This window comes from Rhinolophus hipposideros (assembly GCF_964194185.1).
Source record: "Rhinolophus hipposideros genome assembly, chromosome: 3".
Lineage (NCBI taxonomy): Eukaryota > Metazoa > Chordata > Mammalia > Chiroptera > Rhinolophidae > Rhinolophus > Rhinolophus hipposideros.
The window spans coordinates 72,658,538-72,684,479 of NC_138049.1; the positions used below are offsets into that span (position 1 = coordinate 72,658,538).

A 25,942-nucleotide genomic window follows, 5' to 3' on the forward strand; every position below is an offset into this window, starting at 1 on the left:
CAGTCATCTGTCCACTTGTGTTTGCCCTAGGATGACCAACGTGTCCCAGTTTGGGACTGTCCTGATTTTCAAAAGTCCCACTTTGTGGGACCCTGCTCATAGTCCCAAGCAAACTGGACCAATTGGTCACCCTTGTTGGTCCAGAACTGGCAAACACTTCCAACAGCTTACAGAGTCTCTCCTGATTTAGGCTACTGGTCTGAAGTACCATGATTCCTTGCTGAAGAAGGATCAGTGGAACTGATCAAACAGTGAGAACGTGAGAACCCTCTGGGGCAAGCAAGCCCCTGGGAATCAGACAACCTTGCTGGGAACCTTGAGCTAACACAGCAAACATTTTAAGTGCTTTTGTTGCTGAATTGGTCTATTTGTCCTAAAGCAATGGTTTCTAAGTGCAGCTGTGCTTTAGAATCACCTGCAGAGATATTTTAAATTGCATTTCCTAGGGTGTGCCAACAGATGCTGCTTAAAAATTCCAAGGCTTCTTGCTGTTCCGTGATAAAATGCCAACTCACTGCCAGTTTTACAAGGCTTTTTCATGAGTTGCCCATTGGTTATCACTCCAGCCTCATCTTGCCCCAGCCCATGCATCTAAATCTGTGTGGCCTTTTCCTACAGTCTTCTCTTGGTCAGGAACACTCTCACCCTAACTACCTTCCTATTTCTTTGACTCAGTACTTGTGAGATTTTTGGTCACTTCCTCCAGGAAGCCTTCTTCATCAGGCGGATTCAAGTCAAGTGTTCTTCTAAATGAAGTTCTTAGCCTATTGTATCTCCTCCATCCTAAGGCTTATCATGTTGTATTGTAAATATCTTTCAATTGTTTGTCTATGTTCCTGTAGACTTGACTCTCTGAGAATGCAATTATACAAGTATATATCTCCAATACTGAATGCAATGCATTGCACAAAGTAAATGTGCACAAATATTTTTCAAATGAATGATTGGATTTAGCCCTCTTTTCAACTATGTTACCTGTCTGGGCTCCCGGTACTGTGTCTTACCTGTCCTTCCCTCTCCCCCATCCCTGATCTTCCAGCAAAGCCCAGATACCCTCCTTTGATTTTATAAAATGAACCACACACTCACCTGTTGGCCCCTGGGCTTTGCAGAGTAGCTCTTTGCTGCCCCCACATGTTTTGAATCAGCTTCTTATGCAGCCCGTTGAGATAACTCCTTGCTCTACCTGGTACAGTTTCAGTTCTGCGGGAAAATCTTTGCTCTTGGCCTTCATATCCCACCCTTGGCACAAAAAGAAGCCACATAGATGGATGAGAAGGACGTGACCCCTCTGTGGCTGTTTCTGTACCCCAATCTCGTATTTATTCTCCTCCATCATTAGGACTAAATAAATTGAACAGTTTTAGTAAGTCTTTTCCTCCTCGTACCCTCCACCCGCCTTCTGTCCCTTTTGTAGAGTACTTGTCAAAGTAGTCTTCCCTTTGGGTCTTTTTACATATATTGACAAACAGTGATCTACTTAGCAGCAACCTGGGATCCCAGAAGTTGAACCACTTCCGATGAAACTTCTGTGTGAAAATAGTAGTGTTCAAGGAACTTTCTTACATTTTTAATTTAATTCTCTTACACAAAATCAAGAAGGTTCTCAAAACAAAGATGTAAAGTGGTTTTATCCCCAAAACGTAAGATCTTTATATAAGTTGAATCATGTTTAAAGTAGTGAAAACATTTGTTGTGATCACATAGTCATCTTCATTAACCCATTAATTAAAGAGATATCACAATATTAATGATTGATTTACTATTAAACTATTTTAATTAGCAATAATTTATAGGCAACATTTATATTTCATCCCTGATTATTAGTATAGAAATTAAAAAGCTTTTAGTAAGCTCATGATGAACTTGCTAAAGTAAGTTCTGGTACAGTTCTAAATGTATACTGTAATACATATACATAACCCTAGCTTCTTTTTTTTTTTTGGTAATTAGTGTCTAGGGTAATTAAGCTAAGAATAAAATGCATGGTATATGTAGCATATCACAATTAATACAGTTCCAGCATAAGCACGTTTTTAGGGAAAGAACAAATAGGTGTTTCATATTAGTTAGAAAGAAAGAAACTGTTTTCTCCTAAGAGAATAGAAAGATTTGGTCAAGAAGAAAAAAATCAACAATATTTACATATTTTTAAACCGAATAACTTAAATTTTTAAATTGAAATTGCTACCTATGTACAGTTTTAAAAGCTTTTTATTTTCATTATCTTGTTAGAGCCTTGCAGATTCCTGTCACATAGAGGGGTTGGTATTCTCACTTTACAGACAAGAAAATTGAGTCAGGGAGATTAAATAACTTTTGGAAAGGGGCTATTCTGATTTAAAAATTCCTTTTTGAAAAAAATTCTTCTTAAGGGCAAATTGTGCACTGTCTAGTCTTGAATTATATCAGTCTTAAATGTTACAAAAATTATATCTTATAAAATTCCTTTTCTCATGGAACCCTGATACACTGTTGGTGGGAATGCAGACTGGTGCAGCCGCTATGGAAGGCAGTGTGGAGGTTCCTCAAAAAATTACAAATAGAATTACCATATGACTGAGCAATCCCTCTCCTGGGTATCTACCCAAAGAATTTGAAATAATTTATACATAAAGACACGTGTGCTCCAAAGTTCATTGCAGCTTTGTTTACGGTGGCCAAGACATGGAAACAACCAAAATGTCCTTCGATAGATGAATGGATAAAGAAGTTGTGGTATATATACACAATGGAATACTATTCAGCGTTAAGGAAAGATGATATAGGAACATTTGTGACGACATGGATGGATCTTGAGAGTATGATGCTAAGCGAAATAAGTCAGACAGAAAAAGCAGAGAACCCTATGATTTCACTGATATGTGGTATATAAACCAAAAACAAGACAAACAAATGAGAAACAAAAACTCATAGACACAGACAACAGTTTAGTGGTTACCAGAGGGTAAGGGGGGTGGGGGGAGGGGGATGAGGGTAAGGGGGATCAAATATATGGTGATGGAAGGAGAACTGACTCTGGGTGGTGAACACACAATGGGATTTATAGATGATGTAATACAGAATTGTACACCTGAAATTATGTAATTTCATTAACAATTGTCACCCCAATAAATAAATTTAAAAAAAATTCCTTTTCTCCCCATGTAGTAAAAAGGTATTTAATGATGGAGACCTAATAGAAACGAAAGTAAATGCTACTGTTGGCTTGGCACCTACTGTGTGCCAAGTTCTATACTACGTACTTTATACACTGATAGCTAATTTCATCCTAACAACAGTTGTTTAAGAAAGTTATTAAATCCTTTTTCACAGACCATAAAATTCGGTCAAAGCAATGTTAGCAACTTGTACAAATCACACAGCGTACCTGGGATTGGAGATGAATTCTGAGTGTTTTCAAAGCTGGCCTCCTTTTATTATTCCATGCTGTGAATTTTATTTCCATGTTAATTCAAATTTTTATTTGCCTGATAGCTTTAAGATTTATTTCATTTCCTTTATGCTCAGATCATGGAAACTTATGCTAACTAGCAGTGCAATTTATGCACTCAGGATTATTTGATTTAGTTTACATTTGAGAGCCACTCTCTGATTACCTTAATCCACAATTAGAGACAAACATTTTTTTCAGAAGTGTCATTTCTGGAAATGCCATATGGAAATAGTTCTGCTATGATTTGCTCAGCTGAACAGTCAGCATGTGACTAATCAGAATAAATATTAGATGGGAAAAACTATAATCTTACACTGCCCTGTTTTCCATACGCTTACCCAGCTCAGTGCTGTTGTATCTATGGCTTCACTGCTGTGTTTGAAATAATTATAAAAGGAATCAAAACAATGTCAAAAAACAGAATATACAATAATCATTTGGGCAATTTTGGTTTCATAGCCTCCTTTGTTCTAAATCCCAGAGACACTATCTATAGGCAGGCTTGTCTATAACTAGAATGAAAACAGCTTTCTCAGCATTGGGTTCTTGAAAAAAAGAGAGCTTTCTATTACATTATTTGCCTTTGTTTCATTTATGTGAAATCAGAATGATGAAGTATTTCTTCATTCTTTAGAAAGCATAACTTTGTCTCTCTTTATAAAATTAATTGCATGTTCACTGTAGAAAATTTAGAAAACATATATAAGCAAAAGAGACAGAGAGAATAAAAACAGCATTTTCTAAGCCATTTTCTTTTGCTCTTTCAATTTTTTTTCTAAATTACCCAAGTGCTATATGCTCGAGTCTATTTTCTAAGCTTCTGTAATGATTTTCTTTCTGAAGATTATGAATTTTGCTTTTATTCTATTCCTTTCTTAAACATCTACTATAATCTGTTTCAGAGAGCAAGGGAGCAGATGATTTGAAATATTTAGATTTTGTGATCAGTCTTCATTTCAGTTTATTATACAAACTACAGTGCATTCTGTGTCTGCCCTATAAGTCTTTGTATTTTGCATGTTAAAATGTGACTTTAGAAAACAGCCTTTACTTTACCTGATTTAAAGATGGAAAAAAAAGTAGTTTGTTATTGAGATAGTCTTCCATTCTTGCCATTTTTTTCACTTCCAAATGTAATTCTAAATATTTCCTTCTATCATTCCATAAATCACTAAATTCATATCCCTGTATTTCTTCTTTTAAGACAACTTTTTTTCCTTCAGTTTTGGCCCAAACAAAAGGTTGACCTCAGGTGTGAGGTTAACTTAAATTTAGAAGTAGGGTGATGACACCTTTCTATGAACGGTAAAAGGAAATGCACTTGAAGATGATAAATACATTGAAGTGGGGAAGTTTATATTGGATAATGCCAAGGATTTGTATTTAGTATGGTTGCTAGGTCTCTTAACTGCTTAGTGTGGAACAGTATTCTCAACTCTGAAACCACCTGAAGAGCTTTAAAAAGTACTAAAGGTTTGAATGTAGTTGGTCTGGGATGGCCTGGGCATCGGGATTTTTGGAAGTTCCCGAGGTGATTCCAATGCAGTCAGGTTTGAGAAACATTTTTTTAGAAGATGCTATATATAGTCACCTGTGTGAGATGAACTTAGGGAACATTTCCTGCCTGAGACCAAAAATCATCGACATACCTTAGGTTCCTTTAGTCCAGAGCTACTGCATACAGAGATGGAGTTGTGCCTTCCACAAGGGTGCCTGGCAGAGGGGATTGATAGGAGGTGAAATACAGCCCAGTCTTTTTGTTTTTTAAATTAGTTTCAGTTGTACAAAACAATGTGATAGACATTTATGCCCCTCACAAAGTGATAACCTCCCTCCCCCAATCTACTACCCCTCTGACATTGTATATAGCTGTTACAGTTCCATTGTTGACTCTATTCTCTATGCTGTACTCCACATTCCATAACTATATATAGGTATATATTAAATTATATATATTATATTAAATATGTATATATTAAATATATATATTAAATTATAGGTGACATACAATATTATTCAATTCTAGCTTCAGGTGTACAGCACAGTGGTCAGACATCTACACAGTCCATAAAGTGGTCTCCCTAATAAGACAAGTGCCCATTTGACACCCAACAAAATATTTACAACATTATTGATTATATTCCCCAAACTGTCTTTCATATCCCCATGACAATATTGTGACTACTCATTTGTGCTTTCTAATCTCTTTCCCTTCTCCCCATCTCCACCACCCTCCCATCTAGCAACCTTCAGGTATTGTTGTTTTTTTTCCTATATCTCTGAGTCTATTTCTGTTTTGTTTGTTCATTTATTCTGTTCTTTAGATTCTGAATATAAGTGAAATCATATGGTATTTGTCTTATTCCGTCTGACTTATTTCACTTAGCACAATATTCTCTGGATCCATTCATGTTCTTGCAAATGGTAAGATTTCATTCTTATTTATGGCCAAGTAACACTGCACTGTATAAATATACCACAGTTTCTTTATCCAATTGTCTATCGATGGGCATTTTGGTTATTTCCATATCTTGGCTATTGTGAATAGTGCTGTAATAAATATAGGGGTGCATATATTTTTTTCAAATTAGTTTTGGATTTCTTTGGATAGACACCCAGGGGTAGAATTGCTAGGTCATAAGGTAGTTCCATTTTCAATTTTTTGAGGTACCTCCATACAGTTTTCCATAGTGGCTGCACCAATCTGCAATCCCAGCAATAGTGCACAAGAGTTCTCTTTTCTTCACATCTTCGCTAGCACTTGTTATTTGTTGATTTGTTGATGATAGCTATTCTGACCGGGATGAAGTGGTATCTTATTGTGGTTTTTATTTGCATTTCTCTGATGATTAGTGATGTTGAACATTTTTTCATATGCTGTTGGCCATCTGTATGTCCTCTTTAGAGAAATGTCTCTTCATGTTCTCTGCCCATTTTTAAATTGGGTTGTTTGGTTTTTTGGTGCTCAGTTGTATGAGTTTTTTATAAATTTTGGATATTAACCCCGTATCAGATGTATCGCTGACAAATATCATCTCCCATTCAGTAGGATGCCTTTTTGTTTTGTTGATGGTTTCCTTTGTTGTGAAAAAACTTTTTAGTTTGATGTAATCCCACATATTTATTTTTCCTTTTGCTTCCCTTGCATGAGAGTATATATCAGTAAAAGTATTACTGAGGGTAACGTGTGCAAATTTACTTCCTATATTTTCTTCTAGGAGTTTTATGGTTTCAGGTCTTATATTTAAGTCTTTGATCCATTTTGAATTTATTCTTGTATATGGCATAAGAAGGTGGTCCAACTTCATTTTCTTATGTGTGTCTGTCTAATTTTCCCAACACCATTTATTAAATAGACTGTCTTTAACCCAACGTAAATTCTTGCTTTCATTATCATAGATTAAATGACTAGACATGGTCATTAAATCCATAGGCATGGATTTATTTCTGGGCTCTCTATTCTGTTCCATTGATCTATGTCTCTGTTTTTATGCCAATACCATGCTGTTTTGATTACTATAGCCTTGCAGTATGATTTGATGTCAGGTAGCGTGATACCTCCCACTTTGTTCTTATTTCTCAAGATTGTTGTGGCTATTTGGGGTCTTTTATGGTTCCACATAAATTTTAGGATTATATGTTTTAGTTCTGTGAAAAATGTCATTGGTTATTTGACAGGGATTGCATTGAATCTATATATTGCCTTAGGTAGTATGGACATTTTAACTAAATTAATTCTTTCTATCCATGAGCATGGTATATGTTTCCATTTATTTGTATCTTCTTTAATTTCTCTCTTCAATGTCTTATAATTTTCTGAGTACAAGTCTTTTACTTCCTCGGTTAAATTTATTCCTAAGTATTTATTGTTTTTGAAGCAATTGTAAATAGGATTATTTTCTTATTTTCTCCTTCTGATAGTTTGTTATTAGTGTATACAAATGCAATTGATTTCTGGATATTAATTTTGTATCCTGCTACTTTACTAAATTCATTTATCAGTCCTAATAATTTTTTTGGTGGAGTCTTTGGGATTTTCTATATATAGTATCATGTCATCTGCATATAAGGACAATTTTACTTCCTCCTTTCCAATTTGGACGCCTTTTATTTCTTTTTCTTGTCTGATTGCTGTGGCTAGAACTTCCAGAACTATGTTGATAAAAGTGGTGAAAGTGGGCAAATACAGCCCACTCTTGGCTCACTAGGAAAGCTGCACTCAGACTCAATGCTATATTTCCTGGTATCTCTTACAAACTTGTACAAGGCTAGTCTGACATTTGCATCTCTGTCTATGACCTTTCACCCTGCATGGAGACTGTTTGCCTTTCCATTAAACTATTTTCTGATTTTAACTTTCTTGCTAATTCCAAAACACTAGGTTCTTCAAAATTAACATTTTCCATTTTTGTCTTGAAATGAGCATATTATATGTAGCAGAAACAACATGAGAAAATCTGCAAATTTCAGTCCATTGATGTTTCTATAATAAATTAGTCTTTAGCCATCTGGAATTAGATTAATTAATTATGAAAAAGCAATAAAAGTGAGAAACTTCAACAAATTTTTTCAAACAAATTTTATAATGGTCCTAAATTAGGGCTAGCTAGTTAGCTCCCATATTTACAATACCATGATAATGAACTTGGTTTATAATTTCAAACCCATAGTTAGCATAACACAGGGGTAAACTCTATTCCATTGTCACAGACTGAAACTCTGTTGCCAACCAGTTTATTCTTTAGTACAAATTGGAATGAAGTCAGGATACTTCATACCCACCATCATTACTGGAGAAACAAGTTACATGACTAGATGGGAGTACAGTTAGCAAATGACAGCTTCTTATAACTAAAAAGATAATTATTACTAACCAGTAGAAAATACATCCAGATGTATTTGCATTATGTGGTGGGGATCATAGTCAATATGATATAAAACCTATAATTATGTGGTTTTCTCAAGAGCTTCAACAAGATGCTAAAGTTTTGCTAAGAAACCAAAAGAACATCTCAGACCCGGCCAAACTGACTCATCTGACTGGCAGTCTGTATGTTAAAGGGGTTAAATTTCCACTGTCAGTGTGAATACATCAGATTGAAAAGCTCAGCCCAGCACCATGTGAGTTCCCAGCCATGTGTTTCTGTGCAAAATAAATCACTTGATGGGAAACAGGAAATTACCAATAAAGGCTGTTTTGGTTAATTACACTTGGAGTCATAACTAGAATGGGGAGAGCAGGGTTTTATCTGAAACCAGATTTGAATACTACACTGAGCATAAATAGAAAACTAGAAGATGTTACATTGTCACTGACATTAAAACATGAAATTGTGCACTGAGAGGAAGGAAGTATCTCAGGAGCATTATTGCTCCCTCTCAGAACCATTGCTACTTAGAAAAAGCAATTTTTATGTAGCTAATATTAGCACAAACCCTTTTCTGCCTGCCTGCTTCCTAGCAACCTGAAGCAGAGTATCTGCTTGCCAATCTGCTTTTGGTAAAAAAATGACAGAAGACCCAGTGAATTTGTGGATAGCCCTGAAGAGGTGGGGGATGTATTCAATACGCTCCGTGCTGATTTTGTGAGCCTGGCATGTGACCTACGTTGCTGAGCATCTAACCTTGCTGCTCTTTCTATTGCAGGCCAGAGAAGATGTGATCCACATGCTAAAGACGGAGAAAACCAAGCCTGAGGTCCTGGAGGCTCATTACGGGTGTGCGGAGCCAGAGAAAGTGCTGAGGGTTCTGCACCGAGATGCCATCCTAGCCCAGGAGAAATCCCTAGGAGAAGATGTCTATGAGAAACCAATTTCAGAGGTAAAAATACACCACCAGTCATCCCCCCAGAAGGGAACCTCAGAGTGATATCTTCACATTCTTCCGTTTTACATGCTTTAACATTTTCTTTCAAAGGCAACATTTTTATGATATACTAACATAGAATTAAAGTATAATTAAATAATTCATGAATTATAGTAGATACATTTCAATGCTAAAAATTTTAGAAGCATTTTCTTGAATGCGCTTAAAGCCCAAAATATATTTCTCATGGGATCATGATAGCTGCATGCTCTTGCAGTCTGTTAGTCTTTCATTTCTCTAAAAGATTATGTGTGTAAAAATTTGAAGTGCTCATCAGTGTTAGCATTGAGTTGTCAGGATTATTATCGAACTGGTAACCTCACATTACATTGATTTCATTATTGATTTTTATGGTTGTAAAGCTACGGTGTTTGGTATCTTATAGACTCATAATTAAAATGATCTCATATAAGTAGCTAAAATACAATGGTGGAGGCAAAATCCCAATGAAATGCTTAGGGCAGTTTGTTTAAGATGAAATCTAATAGGGCTATCTTTAATCATTTTTATATAAGATTGTACTAGGAACTATTGGCTATTGTTATTAATTACCCTCGATACTACCTGTTGAAAATATTGTCACATTGTATTAATAGTAGAAGTTCGATGTTGAATTAGGGAACTAGTTAATGATCTAACCATATTGACTCTTCGTAATTCATGTAAAAAATTTCACAGATGTGAAATTAATATCATAAATGAAAAGAGGACACAGAAATTAAGAGTCTGAAGCAATTTATTTTAATTTAACTTTTGACTTAGTCAACACTTTGCACAGCTTAGTTTGAAAGATACCAGATAAGATCTGCTTTAGACAGTATTCACAATAGATTGATGGTCCCATAATTTTATATTGTCTGCAACAAGGATAAACTGGAGCTCTGTTCTCATCTTTTCCAAAAATGTTCAGAGATGATTATATGATAGGATGCATTCACCAGGCTGGATCCACTTACTGGTCTGAGATCCACGGTTACTAGTTGCATGTGGCTTTGGTCAGGTCACTTCAGCTCTTTTAGCCTCAATTCCCTTATCTGTCAGGTGGAAGAAATGACAATGCGAATCTCATAGAATTGTTGTGAGAATTAAATAAAACAATGCTTGTAAGCTCCTAACATAGTGTCTGGTACATGCTAATTAACAAATATTAGCTATTGGTATCTGCTGGGATCTGAGGTTGGTAATTGCTCACACCCTTAATTAGTTCCAAACTTGGACGGATTTGAAAAGTAAAAGACATATAGAGGTCAAAATATCAGTTTTATGTTATTATTATAACCACATGGATTGAAGAACTCAGCTTAGATAAATGGTATCATTTGGCTTCCTAATTTTTTCTCCCCAGTTAGACCTTGCAATGACCCCACAAGGGAGAGGTTGGTCTGCAGAGCACACACACTTACCCAGAATCTCTGCCTCCAGCTCTCCTAGTTTTATGGACGGTACACAAATGAAGCAGTTTCTGACCTACCTTCAGAAAGTAGACCTAAACCAAATGCTCCTGCCTCATGGACAGAGGAGCAGAACAGAAAACACCCACCATGTGGGTTGTCCTTTTGGAATTGGCTAAGCTGGGCATGCTTCTTAGTTCCTTTCTCCCCTCAACGATCTGAAGAGTTATTCTTCCGTTGGGGAGGAGTGAGTGAGGAGGTAGAGAAAAGGACAGAAGCTGCTTTTCCCAATACTGCCAAACTGGGGAAGTCCTGCTTTGTGAGAGAAATAGAATGCTAGAAGGAGAAACGATTTATTTTCCACCATCTATAGATTTTTGGTCTCTTAACCCTTTGGGCTTAACAATAAGTTCATGTTATACAGGATCAGGAGTCCTGCTTCCAACTTCATGAGGCAAAAATCCCTAAACATCACTGTTGCATTGGCCTCCCGGGATCATGAGTAGATAGTCTGGATCTTGTTCCGAGAAGCCATGCTATATTTTAAGCCAAAACAATTATTGTTCATTCAAATATCCATACCAAATTAGGCCCAGCGAGGCAACTTAAAAGAATTCACCGGAGATTACGCAGTGAAGTGAATCCTCGCTTGCCAAATATCTGGGGAGAAATTAAGCAGCAAATCTTAAATCCTCCTGAGCTTCCTTGTAAATTAAAGTCTGGGATATCAAAATTCATAGTTCTTAAGCAAAATGTCAAAGAAATTAAGGTTTCAGTTTCTTTCTTTCCTAAATTCTTATTCTGCTTAGCCTTAGCCTGTGGGCTCTTAAACATTTTCAAAGTTGAATTAATACATCTTGAAATCCCTCTAGTCGACTTTTTTTTTTTCAGAATCCAAAGAATTATTAGGACACATGCAATTGTCATAGTACCATTCTCACATTCATAAGTTTTAAACAATGAAAGAAAACTCCGTGCTCCAAGGTCAGCTTCTCTCAAGTGAAATGATATTCCTTGAACCTAGGACTCTGTGCAGACCCCTGTTACTCTTGTTACCAAAACCAAAGCAGAGACTTAAGGATTCTCTGCTTTGGTGTCCAAAGCAGGGGTGTCCAAACTGCAGCCCGCGGGCCAACTGTGGCCCATGATCCATTGTTAATTGGTCCGCAGCAAATTCCAAAAATATATTTAGTTTACTTAAATAAACCAGGTGAGACAATACGCACTTCACCTCGAGTGAGTGGCCCGGCTGTTTGTGTATTTTACCGCATATGGCCCTTGGTGAAGAATGTTAAAAAAAGTTTGGACACCCCTGCTCTAAAGGAAAGAGGGTAGATAGAGAAAATCTTCAGCTACAAGAGGATTCCATTCAGTTTGGGGTGATTGTCCACATGAGACAGAGCCTGTTACCATCAAAAGGTTAATAATTATGGGAAATGGCAAACCCTGTGTTCTGTGGAGGAATCTCACTGTGTGTTCAATCCTTGTCCTCAGTGATCCGCATTTGAAATACTCATCGATCTTTTTGTGACGTTTCGGGGTTTGCGATTTGACATTCTCTGCGTCTAGGTCTTATGTTAGGTGCTCTAGTTTTCCAACTGCATATTTAAAACCTTTTTGATCTTTCTATTTTTTCAGACCCAATGCCCAGGCCTGGGAAACCCATCTCTTACCAGTGGTTTCCCTTATTGTCCCCTTGTTTCATCTGGAATCACCCCTCTCCCAGGCAACCCTTCTGAAGCCTATTGCCTTGGGACCTAGTGACGACCATACCTTACCCCATTGCTGCTGATTCTCAGAATTTAGGCTTCTTCATGTTTGAGCTTTCTAATCCTTGAGTAATTTGTCCTACACAAAGCAACAAAGTATTTTCTTTTGTCACAACCTTTTCTTCAGGAAGAAGGTCAGCTGAAAAAATTTTTTTTAACATTTTGACCAGTTTCTTGAAGTGTTCCCTTCTTTCTCTATCAGTATTTTATGGGTCGTAAAGGTTTTTGATTTGTTTGCTTCTATTTCTCCTATGCTTTCAGACCCAGGCATTTGTTTTCCTTATATTACCTTCCATATTCTATATTGTGTGGGCTTCCTCAAAGAGAGAAGCAAAGTCAAGGAATTATGAGCCTGCCAAGAGGATCCATTGTTCAACACAAATCTTACCTCCTTTTATGTCCTTGAGTTGGATAGTCTTTACTAAGGAGTCTTTTCCTATCATACCACATTCATGTTTGGACTGCAGCTGCTGCTGTTCTGCCTGAATCCCCTTTTGTCTCATCTTTCCTCTAAACTCGACATCTCCAAGTTTCTTGAGCATGTTTACTCAGGGCCCATCTAAATAGCTGACATTGGAAACTCACCTAATAATACTTCAAATATTCTACCCCAATCTTCTCACATTTTAATTTTTAAATCTGTCTATATGGTATGTAACTACTTTGGATACTGCTGCAGTCTTCAAGAGAAGGGCCCTCAATTGATCTCATGGAAGGACTATCTGCAGTTTTAAGCATGCTCCTCAAACATTTCCTAGATCCCAACAGCCTCTTTGTGGGGATAGTCACATTGCTCTGTTTTCTGTGCTCTCCTGTCTGATCCCTCATTTTGATTCAACAATGACTAAATTTTCTCTCTTTTTACAGCTCTGTCTTTAAGAGCACTTAGATCCATTTCCCTTTTGTGTAAATCTAGTTTGGTCTTTAAGACCTCATGTTTCCTTCTAAGTAGATTTCTCTCTTACTAAATTCTTTCATACTTCTCCAGCTAGCTTTCCGCTGATAACAGAGTGAAAATCATTTCCTGAACTATGATCATTTTGTCTAAAACATACTGAAATTTCTCCCCATCAAAAGTCCTTGAACTTCTTCACCAATTTGATTCACTGGAATCAGACTTCCAGGTACACTTTTTTCTCAGTAAATTTTGGCCTTTGGCACTATGATGACCTCATTCAATTTTATTTCCACCTCCATCCAAGTAGGAGCTATATTTCCAAAGTAATAAGTGCCCATTTCACTTTCACTACTCATTAGTCAAAGCCACTATTCCTCTATCGTTGAGCCACACTTTATATCCTGAAAACCAAAAGCCATGGACATAAAGTATATGATTAAAGAATCTACACAGCCCATAGTTATGGGAGGTGGTCTTCATTGTAAACAAGCCACATAGATCCAAGAGGCTAGTCCACGTTAGTTCTCTCCTAGGAGTTCAACGCCGTTCCAAACAAAAATAACGAGAAGCAGGGTCTGGCACAGCTGATCTATTGCTACGTATGTTAGTTCTTACATCCAGAGTTTAAAATTCAAAGCTAGATCCTCATACACTATGGTAATGCGATACTGCTAAAGAGGAATTGACTACCTCTGCAGTTTAAAGTCTGGGGCTGTAGTTCTGTGTGGAAACCACAGTGCACACACCAAGGTCGCAGCCTCCTTCCTATGGGTTAGAGACCAAAAGACTGTCTTTCTGATTATGTGATCAGTGCTGGGGTCAAGCGGTTCGTGCAGGTCAGTGAACACGGCCCACAGAGACCCCAGCAGCCACCGAAGTAGCCAAGGCCCAAGAGTGTAGCTGCGGTAAACATCCAATGTCAAAGGCACATGGACAGAATGCGTGAAGGCGAAGGCGTACCTCTGCCCAGGCTGCTCCAGAACACTTAATGTCAATGCGTGCTGTTTTTTTTCCAGATGCCACTACAGTGTCTATCTCGCTGGATATCTCAGTCAACCATCCAATGAATAATACTCCCATCTCCCCCTCCAGAGTTCCTGGAATGGATTGAGGGATACTACAGGAATCTAACAGATGACTTTAAATACTAACTTTATTATTGTTATAAATAGATAAATGACCTCACCAGGCTTTTCTATACTGTCCCTCCTAGACTTTGGAGAACGCACTTGAGAGAGAGTTTGGGCCTACAGAGCACAATGTACCATATTACGGCAGGCAGAGTAAAAAATAAGAAATGAAAAGGTTGAACTGCTTATTTCCAGTTCCCTATCCCTTCAAATAAGTCACCCTTTTTTCTTAGGGAGGAGTGGGGGAGATTATGAAGAAACAGACAGAAGCTGCTCTTCCAAATATTTTGAAAAGGATGGAGAATACTACTTTATCATAAAAGATCAAAAAGGGCAAAGAGTTGTTCCTTCTACATTTCTCATGATGAGAAGCAGGATGATGAGGATGATGGCATTTCAGTGATGCTTGACAAATTCTATAAAATATGGTAAAAATCACATTTGTAGGAGGATGGGAGAGTTCTTGGGGGAGAATATTTTGTAATACGTAGCTATACCAAAGAGAAAATCTCTTCTGTAGACTGTCCCTTTAAGGTGACAGTATAATTTGCCAGTCTCTGGTGATCTCGGATATTATCAGCCACCTGGGCTTCTCTACCAGTCTGTCTGATCACCTGCCCTTAGGCAAAGAAAGTGGAAGTGCAGGCAGAAGAACTGAGAAATATGGGGGCAGTATCTCTTTTATTTTGGGCTCCAGAAATGACCCATTCACAATGAAACTATGCAACTGTGGAGGGAATCTTGGATTCTTCTTATGATTGAAGGACAAACATGGAAAATCCAGGGGAAGCAGCTCTGAGGCTGATACCCTGTGGCGCTACTCCATTGGGTTTTAGGGAGTTGGTTGTGGAATTGAGAATGGATCTTAAATATGCCTATTTCAACATATTTAGAGCAGTGGTTCTCAACTCGGGGAGGGTCAGCAATTTTTCCCAGTAGTGGAATTTTGTCAATGTCTGGGGATTGTTTTGTTACAGCTAGTGGTGGTACTGTTGGGGGCAGAGGCCAGGGATGGTGCACAGGACAGCCCTTCTTCCCCAAATAAAGAATTATTTGGCATAAATATCAGTAGTGCTGAGTTGAGAAACCCTGTACTAGAGTTTGAAAAGGAGAGTAGGAAAGAGAACTATTAATATTGTAAAATTTGATCCAATTTAACAAGCGTTTAATGAACATTTACTTTGATCCAGGCACTGTGCTGGGTCCTAGGGACTAAAAAGATGATTGAGGCATGACCCCTTCAAGATCACATAGCCTGGCCAGAAAATAGGCTCAAAGCCCTGCAGTCATTTGATGAGACCTCTTTTAAACTGAGATATGTGCTCTCTACTAGTTTTGAAATTCTCCCTATATTAGCATCTCTTGAAAAAGAGGACTATGGGTCCTTTGTATACTTTTCCTAGAAATACACTTAACTGCAAACATTGAAAGCAACTTGTGATGAAGATAATTACTTCCTAGGGGAGGAGTTTGGAAGCATGTACATGCTGAGCTCTTAGTTGTTCTAAGATGAAGAGGAATGTTATCCTCTTTCTTTCTGAGTAGAGGGCTTTGTGTCATCTCATGAAAACAGTGAAAGAGTTTGTTCTCCTGAAAGTTTAGAAGCCATACTATGCTCACAGAAAAGGGGCCAGAAGGCCAGACATTACTGTAGCCTTGTTCTTGGCTAGTTTATAAAGCCAAGTGGCCTAGAGAAAATGATGGAAGGGGGAAAATGGCATAGAATACCAGACTCGATGTTCTCCCTCCCCTTCAGGGAATAAATCACATAGACCAATGTAAACAAATTATTTAGAGTCATATACAAATAAAATAAAACATTAAGCTCTTTCCCATATTTGCTTACTCAGCTGGACAGACTTGAGGAAAAACAGAAAGAAACCTACCGGCGCATGCTAGAGCAACTGCTGCTGGCGGAGAAGTGTCACAGGCGCACCGTGTACGAGTTAGAGAACGAGAAGCACAAACACACTGACTACATGAACAAGAGTGATGACTTCACCAACCTGCTGGAGCAGGAACGAGAGAGGTAATGTGCACACACGCTGCCCGTCATGTCAGGAGGCCAGCAGCCCTCATCTCTGGCCCCCTGTCAGGGGTCAGGCTTGTTCCAATAATACCACAGACAGTGTCCAGAGTCTAATTCCAGCTTCTGAATGTGTATGACCATAGAGAGTGAGACAGACTTTTATTGGAATTATTAATGTGAACGTTTGGGGAGGTGTATATAAGTAGGACTCCACATTCCCACTAGGATGTTGAAAGCCATAAAACTATAAAGCTGGAAAGAAAGCCAGGGAGCTTATATATGAACTTGATCAATGAAGCACCTATATTTGAAAAGCCTCTCTACTAATTGCGTTCTATTTTGGATAATCTACTTGTTCTCTTTGGGATTGGAATCCAGGACGGCAAATTCTTAAACTTAACAATTTTAAATGAATCCTATTCATTCTTAATACTAGTATAGAAAATCTTAATACTAATAATATTTAAAATCTGAATATTAATGACTAGAACTACCTGCTTAACTTTCTAAGGGTTGAAAACTCTTAAGACTCAGTGTCAGAAACCAAAACCAAAACCAAACAAAACCTCAGTGTGTTGAACCTTGCTCAGCTATCCTTTTAGGCGATTTTCTCAGACGAATGATCACCACGTTTGAAGCAGACTCCAAATTGACAAGCTCTGTAATTAATTCTTCTATACTATGCAGTTTTTTCCAGCATCTCTTTTTTGCTTATTCTCTCCTTTTCCTTCCCTCAGATGAATGGTTATGTCTGTGAATGTCACAGTCTTTGAAACCAATGACATTGAGTCCCGATGCTTTGAGTAACCAAGCATGTCTGCTTCTGTGTTTGGGACTTGCACTTTAAGAGCCACTCAGAGATAGCTTTCCGAATCCCAGCTTTATTATCTATTTAGTTACTAAAAAGAGATCTGCTTTTCACCATTTAGTTCACTTATTAGAAAAAAAAAAAAACTATCACAATAAGAGAGCAAATAAAAACATGAAACAGAACAAGTTTGTGTTAAATTTTTAAAAATTTTTGGTAACATTTACTTTCACGACTTGGCACATCCCTGGGGAAGCAGAAGTGGAAAAGAGAACAATGGCTGGAGTGTTATGTATAAAACCCTCAATTTATGGTTTCTTTAAGCGTGTCTTCTGCTTCTATAAGCTGAGGTTTATCAGCTTCACGTTTGAATAAATAGATGGTCTAACTTGACATTTTTGATAACCGTTGATAATAAACTCCACTTTCTCAACCTCTGGGAACTTTCCAACCTCAATCACAGTTATTGCAAACAAAGTCCTAATGACACTATAAATGAGGTATTTCTACAACAGACCTCCAGTTAGGTGTCCTGTGCTGAAAGGTGTCATGTAAAAGAGTAGCAACTTGTTTGATTACTGACTTTTTAAAGTCTCTGAAATCAAATAATTTGAAAGAACACCTGTGTTTGTTTTCTAATTTACTCTGTAAATTATTTCATGTATAAGCAGATATGTCTGTCTTTTCTGTAATTTAGCACCTGAGTTAAATGCCTGAGGTGGCATTAGTTCACTTACAGAGTTGTTTTAAATGAAGTGTGTGGATGGAGACTGTACTTAGCCAGGCTGTTTTCCTAATTTTTGTGTAGAGTAATTGAAATGACAACACATGATGGAGAGCTTTATAGTTCACAGAGTACTTTTACATCAATTATTCAGTGAGCCTATCCCAGATGTGTCTATTTACTAACTTCATGCTTCTCAGCTCTACAATTCCCATCCTTTGCCCCTTTTTGGAGTGAATTTTACTACGACAAGCACAACAACCATATCTCCTAAGTGAAGTGCTATGTAGAAGGTTTTTAACTCAAAGTAAAATTCAAATAAAAAATTATCTCAAGGTGCTTTTAGTACTTTGACCAGCACAACTGGGATATATCACCAAACTTTCATGTTTTAGATAAGAATTCACTAAGAAATCTTTGACTCTCACTTAAATATCAAACCACTTTAAGGTTTTGAAATAGTATTTTTGACTCAACAGGTTATACTCTAGTGCTTTATATATTTTACTGTCAATGTCTTTTCCCAGATCAATCCCCTGACTGCCCACGCCACTGTAGGCATACCCTGACACACTTGTTATGCTAAATTAAACACTGCTACTAAGACTTGGTAACTTAAGTTGGCATCTCTGAATTTCTCTGCTATCTGAGGCGTCCACTGAGATTGGCCTGTAGCATTCCTGGGGCAGTGAAGCCTGGAGGATTTTCTCAAGGGTCAGCTCTGGGATTCTTGCTGCCCTTTGGAAACGGCCCTCTTAAATCTGCTTTGAGTTAAATCCTCCTTTTGAAGTAAGCGGTCATAATTAGATCTACTTATCAGGGTGGCAGTTTGCTGACCCCGAGTCTTGTTTCCTGTGAGCCAAGTCACTGGGTAGCCCCTCCCCATAAGGACCTCAGACTGTGGCCTGACACATAGTCCTTCAGGGCTCAGCCAGGGCCCAGATGCTCTGAGAGGTTCCTGCTTGGGTACCACATGGCCGCAGCACCTGTAGGAGAAGATGAGCTGAAGCTAATAAAAACACCAGCATTTCCCAGCACTAGTGGGAGATCTCGTGTAGACTGTACCAAGTCCTTTGTTTGCTTCTTTGTTTTACACTCCTTTCCCCTTCTCCAGAAAAGTCCCTTATGTGAGGAAAAAGAGGGAGGGAGGGTGGGAGGGAGGCGGGGAGACCAGGCCACTGGTCTAGCACTTTTATGCAAATAAGTCCCTTGTGCAAAATGGCTTGTTTTATGTTTCCTGTGTGTGTGTGTGTGTGTGTGTGTGTGTGTGTCTGTGTGTGTCTGTGTCTCCGCACCTCCATGCTCTTATGTCCAAACTATGACACAAAATCTTAAAAAGCAGAATGGTGGATATTGTGAGGTTATAAACACAGAGATATTAGGACCAGTGACTCTAGACTGTCAAGATAGGAGAAGCTTTACAACATCGTTCGTGGATGAAACAGCCTGGGGACTTGTTTTGGAGTTGGGTTTGACTAGCATACAGTGTTCTACTTTCGTTGCATTTTGTTTGGGGTGGTTATGATGGGAGCCTGCTGATGGTTATGGGAAGGCTAAATACAGCCCCCCTCCAAGCTACCTCCTTATGATAGCCACTGACCTAGACCATGCAAATGTGAAAACTCTAGAAACAGAAATTGTTTTTCACTTTTCAGGAGTTGTTAAATTCATCCTGTATAAAAATTCCACAAATTAAGTACCTAAAATGGGCAATATGTTGTTCTGGGCTTCCTTTATTCTAAGTCAACAGACTGTGATCATGATTTACTACCATCACTTACTGCATATTTATTTTTACAAATAGTCATATCCCAAAATTAATAAGAGGAAATAGCATGAAAAATTGCATCTGCTTAACTGGCATTGTTAATAATCAAAATGAAAATATCCATCATTGTATTAAGATTGGGTCAAGGAAGCTCCCTTTACCCATATTTGGTCCATATTTTAAGCCAACTTGATCTTTAAAGGCATAATTCTCAGCACATGAGATCACCTTTAGAGTTTATACTTTATTCCTTGTCTGAACTGCATGACTTGTGATTTTAATCTTAAGCTGCACTAGAGCAGGTTTAAGAATGTCAGAATAGAGAGAGCACAGTTACAGCAGAAAATGATCTGGAACTTAAGGAAATATTTGAGGTATGTGTGTGTGTGTGTGTGTGTGTGTGTGTAAATGATGTGGGAGAGTGCTGTCTAAATCTATAACTGTAGATGTAGATTTTAAAGCGTTTGGATTCTATAGGCTCAGCTGGGACTGCATAAATAATTACATCATCATATAATATTGCAGCAAGCCTTCCAAGTATAAGTGCTTTTTTTCTTTTTAAAGTACAAATCAGCATCTCAAGAGAAATCTCAGAAGTTGTGTAGCAGAAAATGCAGGAGCAGGAGCTTGAATGGAGGGGAAGCTTTCAAGCCCCACTTTGGTATTGTTCATTGAGGTCAATGTGGAGAGGTTGGGGCATTGGCCTGGAAGCCTGTGGGACAGGCTGCATTACTACATGTGCCTATGTGGGGGAGCAACGAGTCAGAGCAAATTTTTGAAACTTGAGAAATATTCTTGGCTCCCTTTATAGAAAAAGATTCACATCTGGTTCCCTGGCATAATTTCCTGAAGTTTGTTGGATCTGGATGCCTTATCTCTAAAATATGGCAATAAATTTGACTTTCCTCACTGGTAGGTTGGAGAATCACTTTGTAGAGAAAGATTGCTGCTGAAGTGTAAATGATCAAGTCTTATCAAGCAGAAAGTAATCAATAGGTGGGGCATATCAGCAGAAAACAATGGAGCCCTTTCTGTGTGTTAGTGCTGTGCTGGATGCTGTTCAATAACAGTTAGCTTTTATTGACTTCCCCAGTATGCTGGACACATAAACGTCTTGTTTAATACTTACAAAACTGTATAATATATAATTACCATCCCTATTTAGGAGGTGAGAAAGTGGACAGGTTACATTCCTTCAAGGAGTAACTAGCCATAAGGTCAAGGTCACTAGCCAACAGTTAATTGAGAGAATCAATGTTGGAACTTAGTTTCTCATAGTAAAAAGATAAACTTTTCTATTTCCAATTTCTTACCTTCTGATTAATATGAATGCTTCATTTCTCCAATGCATGGAGGAAGAGAGGATGACTTGTGAAGTTGCACAACTTCTTGGACTGCACATCTGTTCTCTTGCAGGTTCAGAATTCAAGTTCATGGACCTTAACTTGGTCATGAGATATGCCACTTACTATCAATATCTCATGGACCAAGAAAATTGCTGGGAATAAAGTTTTTAAGAAAGGAGAAGAATTTGAATTCAGAAATTCAGTCACAGAAGCAATGTGTTTTATAGTTAATTTTCTGTAAGAACTGTATGATCAACCTATATCTTCCAAATCCTCTCACCCTTGCAGTATACAAATCCCACTTCCTTCTGGAAAACGTAATTGAAATGCAGGAGGCTGGGTTGATGGTGTTACCCCATCACACAGCTTGGATGTTTGTGTTGGGGGAGGGAGTAGGTGGGGTTGATGTAAAAAGTGATATTACATCTTACTTAAAGGGATCAGGCAATCAGTGGCTCAATGACAGCTTCCCATGGTTGGAAATTCAGAGTCAAAGGAGAATTGATCCTCTTAAAAGACCCAGGATATTAATAATATATTTACTATCATCACTGTAGAACTAGGAACATGTCACTCACCCTTAACTAGTCACACGGTGGATTAAATATGAATGAGCCTATTAAAAAATGCCTTGCGGTTCATTTCACCCAGTACAAAAATGCCGAGTCTTGGGTGGATGTGATCTTTTCCCCAAGCATCATAGTGCCCTCATTCTCAAGGTCATTGAATTAGCAGCCTCTGATCTAAGACTCTTCAGGGTCTTAGCAATATAACTGTAAAACATAATGCCTAGGACAGCAGGCTATCTGATCAACAAAAATTTCTGATTAATCAAAGGTTATGATATGAATTAATTTACTTTTACTGTTATGGAAACTCTTTCTCAAATGTATTCTACTTTCTTTAAAAATTTTTTTAATATATCACAAAATCCAGTTAAGTCATATTTGCTGATTCAGGATCTTGTGGTGCTGCTACCTGCTACCAGGACAACCTCAGAGGCTATTAGATTATATTTACCTCTAAATGTCAGTTATGGTTGTATTTTATTGTGGATAAAGATGGTGAAGATGTTTTCCAGATCTTAGGACTTAAGCTGGCTAACTGAGAGTTTTAGTTAATTAGATTCAATGTATTTGGACTTTAAGGACAACAACAACAGAATCAGGAAGGACTCTAATAATATTGGGGTGGGTGGTAGTAAAGAACACTGACCACAAGAAAGGAAAAGCATTAAAAAGGAGACCTTGAGAGACAATGGGCAAGAAATATACTGTTTAAAATTTTACTATGTAAGAATGCTTCAGTCTTGGTATTTGATAGCACTTATTCTGGAAAAGTCCTAGAAGAGTTGAGAATGGAGGATGGTATTTAGAATTCAAATACGAGAGGTAAAGAGTGAGAACCCAGTACTGGGAGGGGGTCAGGTTGTCATTCTCTCTATATCTGAACCAGTCGTTGAGTTGTTTTCTTATAGAAAGGTTTCAGGAAATTGTCAGATAGTTCCTGAAACTCTTAGCATCTGATTCACTGAAAAGGCATCTTCTGAGAGAAATAGAGAAAGCTCCTTTCACATAATTGTCATTCTTTCTGTCACATGAGTCTGTAAATGCTGATCACAACCAGTTAGACCAGAAGTCGACAACTATCCTAGACAAAGTTCACAGGGGTCTTAAACTCAAATGCTTCCAGAACCTGACAGTAAATGAATGAAGCTGTCCAGGTTTTTAGCACACATTGCTAGGCTAGAGGGAGCAAGCTGTGACTACCAGTGAAAGTCACAATTCAGCTCAGGTTGATTGACAAAATTTTAGATTGTGGGCCCAGTGGTGCCAATTCTGATTTTTCAGGAAAAGATAGAATTCTGACTTTTGTAAAATCTTCCAGTTTTTCAATGCTGACTCAAATTTACCAAACAATGTGCAGTGAACAAAACTCATCTCTTGGCTATTTAGTCTCTATTGTGACTAGTTTGCAACCTTTGATAGCCTAGACTGAGGCCTGTGAGGCAACCTGGTGTAAGGACCCTGCCAAACAGTGTGCTCTGTTCGATGGTGACTGACTAACACAGAGGCACTCTCTTGGGCCATATGAAATAGAAAGAAGTAAAGAAAATAGAAGCCAAGAAAAAAGCCAGAAGAGACATAGAAATTCTAAGAGTGAAGAATAACCACATCACAAGACTGGAGTTTCAATGGGCCACCTGTTTCTGAGGGGATGACAAACATTGGATTATGAACATTGCTGTTGGGTAACTAGAACGGCAGGTATATGCTATACAATGAGGCACAATACCCCAGTTCTCCCTGGGCCTCTATGGCTGGAAATACAGTTTTCCGCATTAATTTACTCTGGGGTACTCTTTCTAAGAACTCCTATCATCTTAGGTAACTTGGGTGACTCTGTCCCTTACAACCTTAGAGACTAAGTAATTCCACTGTAATTGAATTCTTGTATAATTATATATTGACATTTTCATTTGCTCTGTGACATATCTTTATTTCAGCAGCCAGCCAAGAGCAACCACTGCCTCAAGGAAAAGTTGTCACAGCTGAAGGAGAGAAAATAAGTCAATATCATGTCTTTTGGATTTCAGAAACAAAGATCTAGGTATAGCTTTAGAAAGAATATGTAATTACCCATCTTCTTTCCTGTTTAGACGTTTCACTGAGAGAGAAGCAAGAAAGTAAGAGAGGTCTATGTCATGAAAGGAGGGAGTGCAAAACAAGAGCCTCTGTTCTGAGCTATTTGGGGAGTTGGGAGGTGGGGAGAGGGAAGGTAAAGAGCAATATAAACCCAGGTAGAAGTGCTATGGAGAATTTGAGAGTAAAGAAATAACTAGGTGGAGTTCTAGACATATCTAGGCTTAGTCTGCTTGGGCTGTCATAACAAAATAGACCAAGTGGCTTAAACAACAGCAGTCTATTTCTCAAGGTTCTGGAAGCTGAAAGTCCAAGATCAGGAGCCAGAATGGTTGGGTTGCGGTGAGGCCTCTCTTCCTGGCTTGCTGATGGCCACCTTCTTGTTGTGTCCTCACATGGCTTTTCCTCTGTGCATGTGCATGAGAGAGAGAGAGAGAGAGAGAGAGAGAGAGAGAGAGAGAGAGAGAGAGAGACTTTATAAGGCCTCTTCTTATAAGGCCTCTAATTCTATTGGATTAGGAGCTTCCGCTTATGGCTTCATTTAACCTTTATTACCCCCTAAAACCTGTATCTCCAAATACAATCACACTAGGGGTTAGGGCTTTGACATGAATTTGGGGAGGACACAATTCAGTCCATAGCAAAGGGCATGGCAAAACTTGTGGTTCTCCCTTTGATAATTCAGGAGAAATAGAGTAAATGTTAGTATCTGATATGTCTGCTTGGAGAGAGCTTGATAAAACTTCAGTATCCGGCAACCCTAAAAGGATATTTAGACTTTACCCCGGTCCCTGAAAGGCCATGGGAATAGATGAGACAAGGCTGAACATGAGGAGAGGAATGTGACCCACTTGGCCCAGTAACCTGAGCGTTTTGACAACCGAGACCAGAGATGGCAGCATGCCTCCCAGAAGACACCGTGTGAAAGATGTGAAGGCTCGGTGAACTCCCATCCACCTTCCTGGTGATCCCAGGACTTAGTCCCAACTCTAGAACTGGGGTCCTGAAGCCTAGAATTAACTCGGGGGACTCACTCTTGACTCAAGAGTCTTCAAATTTACTAAGGGTAACCTGACTTGGCTGATATTACTCAGAATTAACTAAGATAAAGTGGAATGGGGAGCCCATAATGGAAATTGTAAAAGATACATAAAATGAAGGTATTTGTATTTCTTGCACACATTGGTAAAATAATCCATACATATGTTAAAAAGACACAATGTGGTTTTGCGACTGGTTCCAGAGTGCTGATAATGTGCTTGCAAATGTTTTGTGACCTTCAGAGGATCATCTGAGGGGTTTAAATGCATGTATTTTTTCACAGAAATTATTGTGTGTTATTAAGTGGACTCCAGATACAAATTCACTTATTTAGAAAGTCTAGTGCAGATTTACCTTATACTTTTTAGATAAAAAAGTTGGTTGTGATTGATACAGCATATATAGCAAATAAAAATTCATGCTTATTTTTACTGTTAATCAGAGAGCCCTTAGGAACTAGAACAGATGGGATGTTTTAAGAAACACACAATGAAAATCATTAGGAAATATAACAAACAGTCCAGCTATAATGGTACTTTAGCAGGCAATTTTCAGTCAATGGCTTCAGTGTCTACCCAAGTGGAATACAGTGAATAACTAGTACTTTATAGGGACAAATTATTTTTTCATTCTTTGTGATCTATCAATACACTGATACTATCAGTCATGATCCAGGCAACTGTAATGCCAGACAATTGGTAATTCTGACAGGCATTCTGTATGTCAGAAAATATAAAACCAAAGTCTCCTATAGATTTTTTAAAAAATTAATTGAAGCATTAGTGAGATGTATAAGTTCCAGAGAAAACAACTGAATTCAGGTTGCAAAAGCAACTGAATTAAAAGTGAAAATTTCCAACAACTATTAATAATTGGGATTTTTTGGTTTCCAAATTCCAATTAGTTGAATTAAGTTTTTAATTGAGCTGATGTATTGTTCCAGCATCTTGAACAAAATCAGGTGTAGAAAATTAGTAAGTGAGATTATTTTTCAGAAATGAAAAAGCTTGGGGATGCTACCCTAAATTTGCAACCATTTGTGATCACAGTAAATAACGGGCAAATGTTGTTTTTGCACAAATTCCTAAACCGAGA

The 25,942-nt window shown here is 38.0% G+C and overlaps 1 protein-coding gene across 4 annotated transcripts in view; it reads left to right on the forward strand.

Moving 5' to 3' along the window:
• FILIP1 (filamin A interacting protein 1) overlaps positions 1 to 25,942 on the forward strand; it is a 187,835-nt gene that overhangs the window by 118,878 nt on the left and 43,015 nt on the right. For 3 of the 4 annotated variants that reach the window (XM_081035134.1, XM_081035133.1, XM_081035132.1), the window contains exons 3-4: positions 9,083 to 9,256; positions 16,340 to 16,518. In XM_081035134.1, coding sequence (XP_080891260.1) covers positions 9,083 to 9,256; positions 16,340 to 16,518 — 353 coding nt within the window. Of the gene's footprint in view, positions 1 to 8,850; positions 8,986 to 9,082; positions 9,257 to 16,339; positions 16,519 to 25,942 lie in introns of those variants that run through there. The other variant, XM_081035135.1, reaches the window with a different exon arrangement.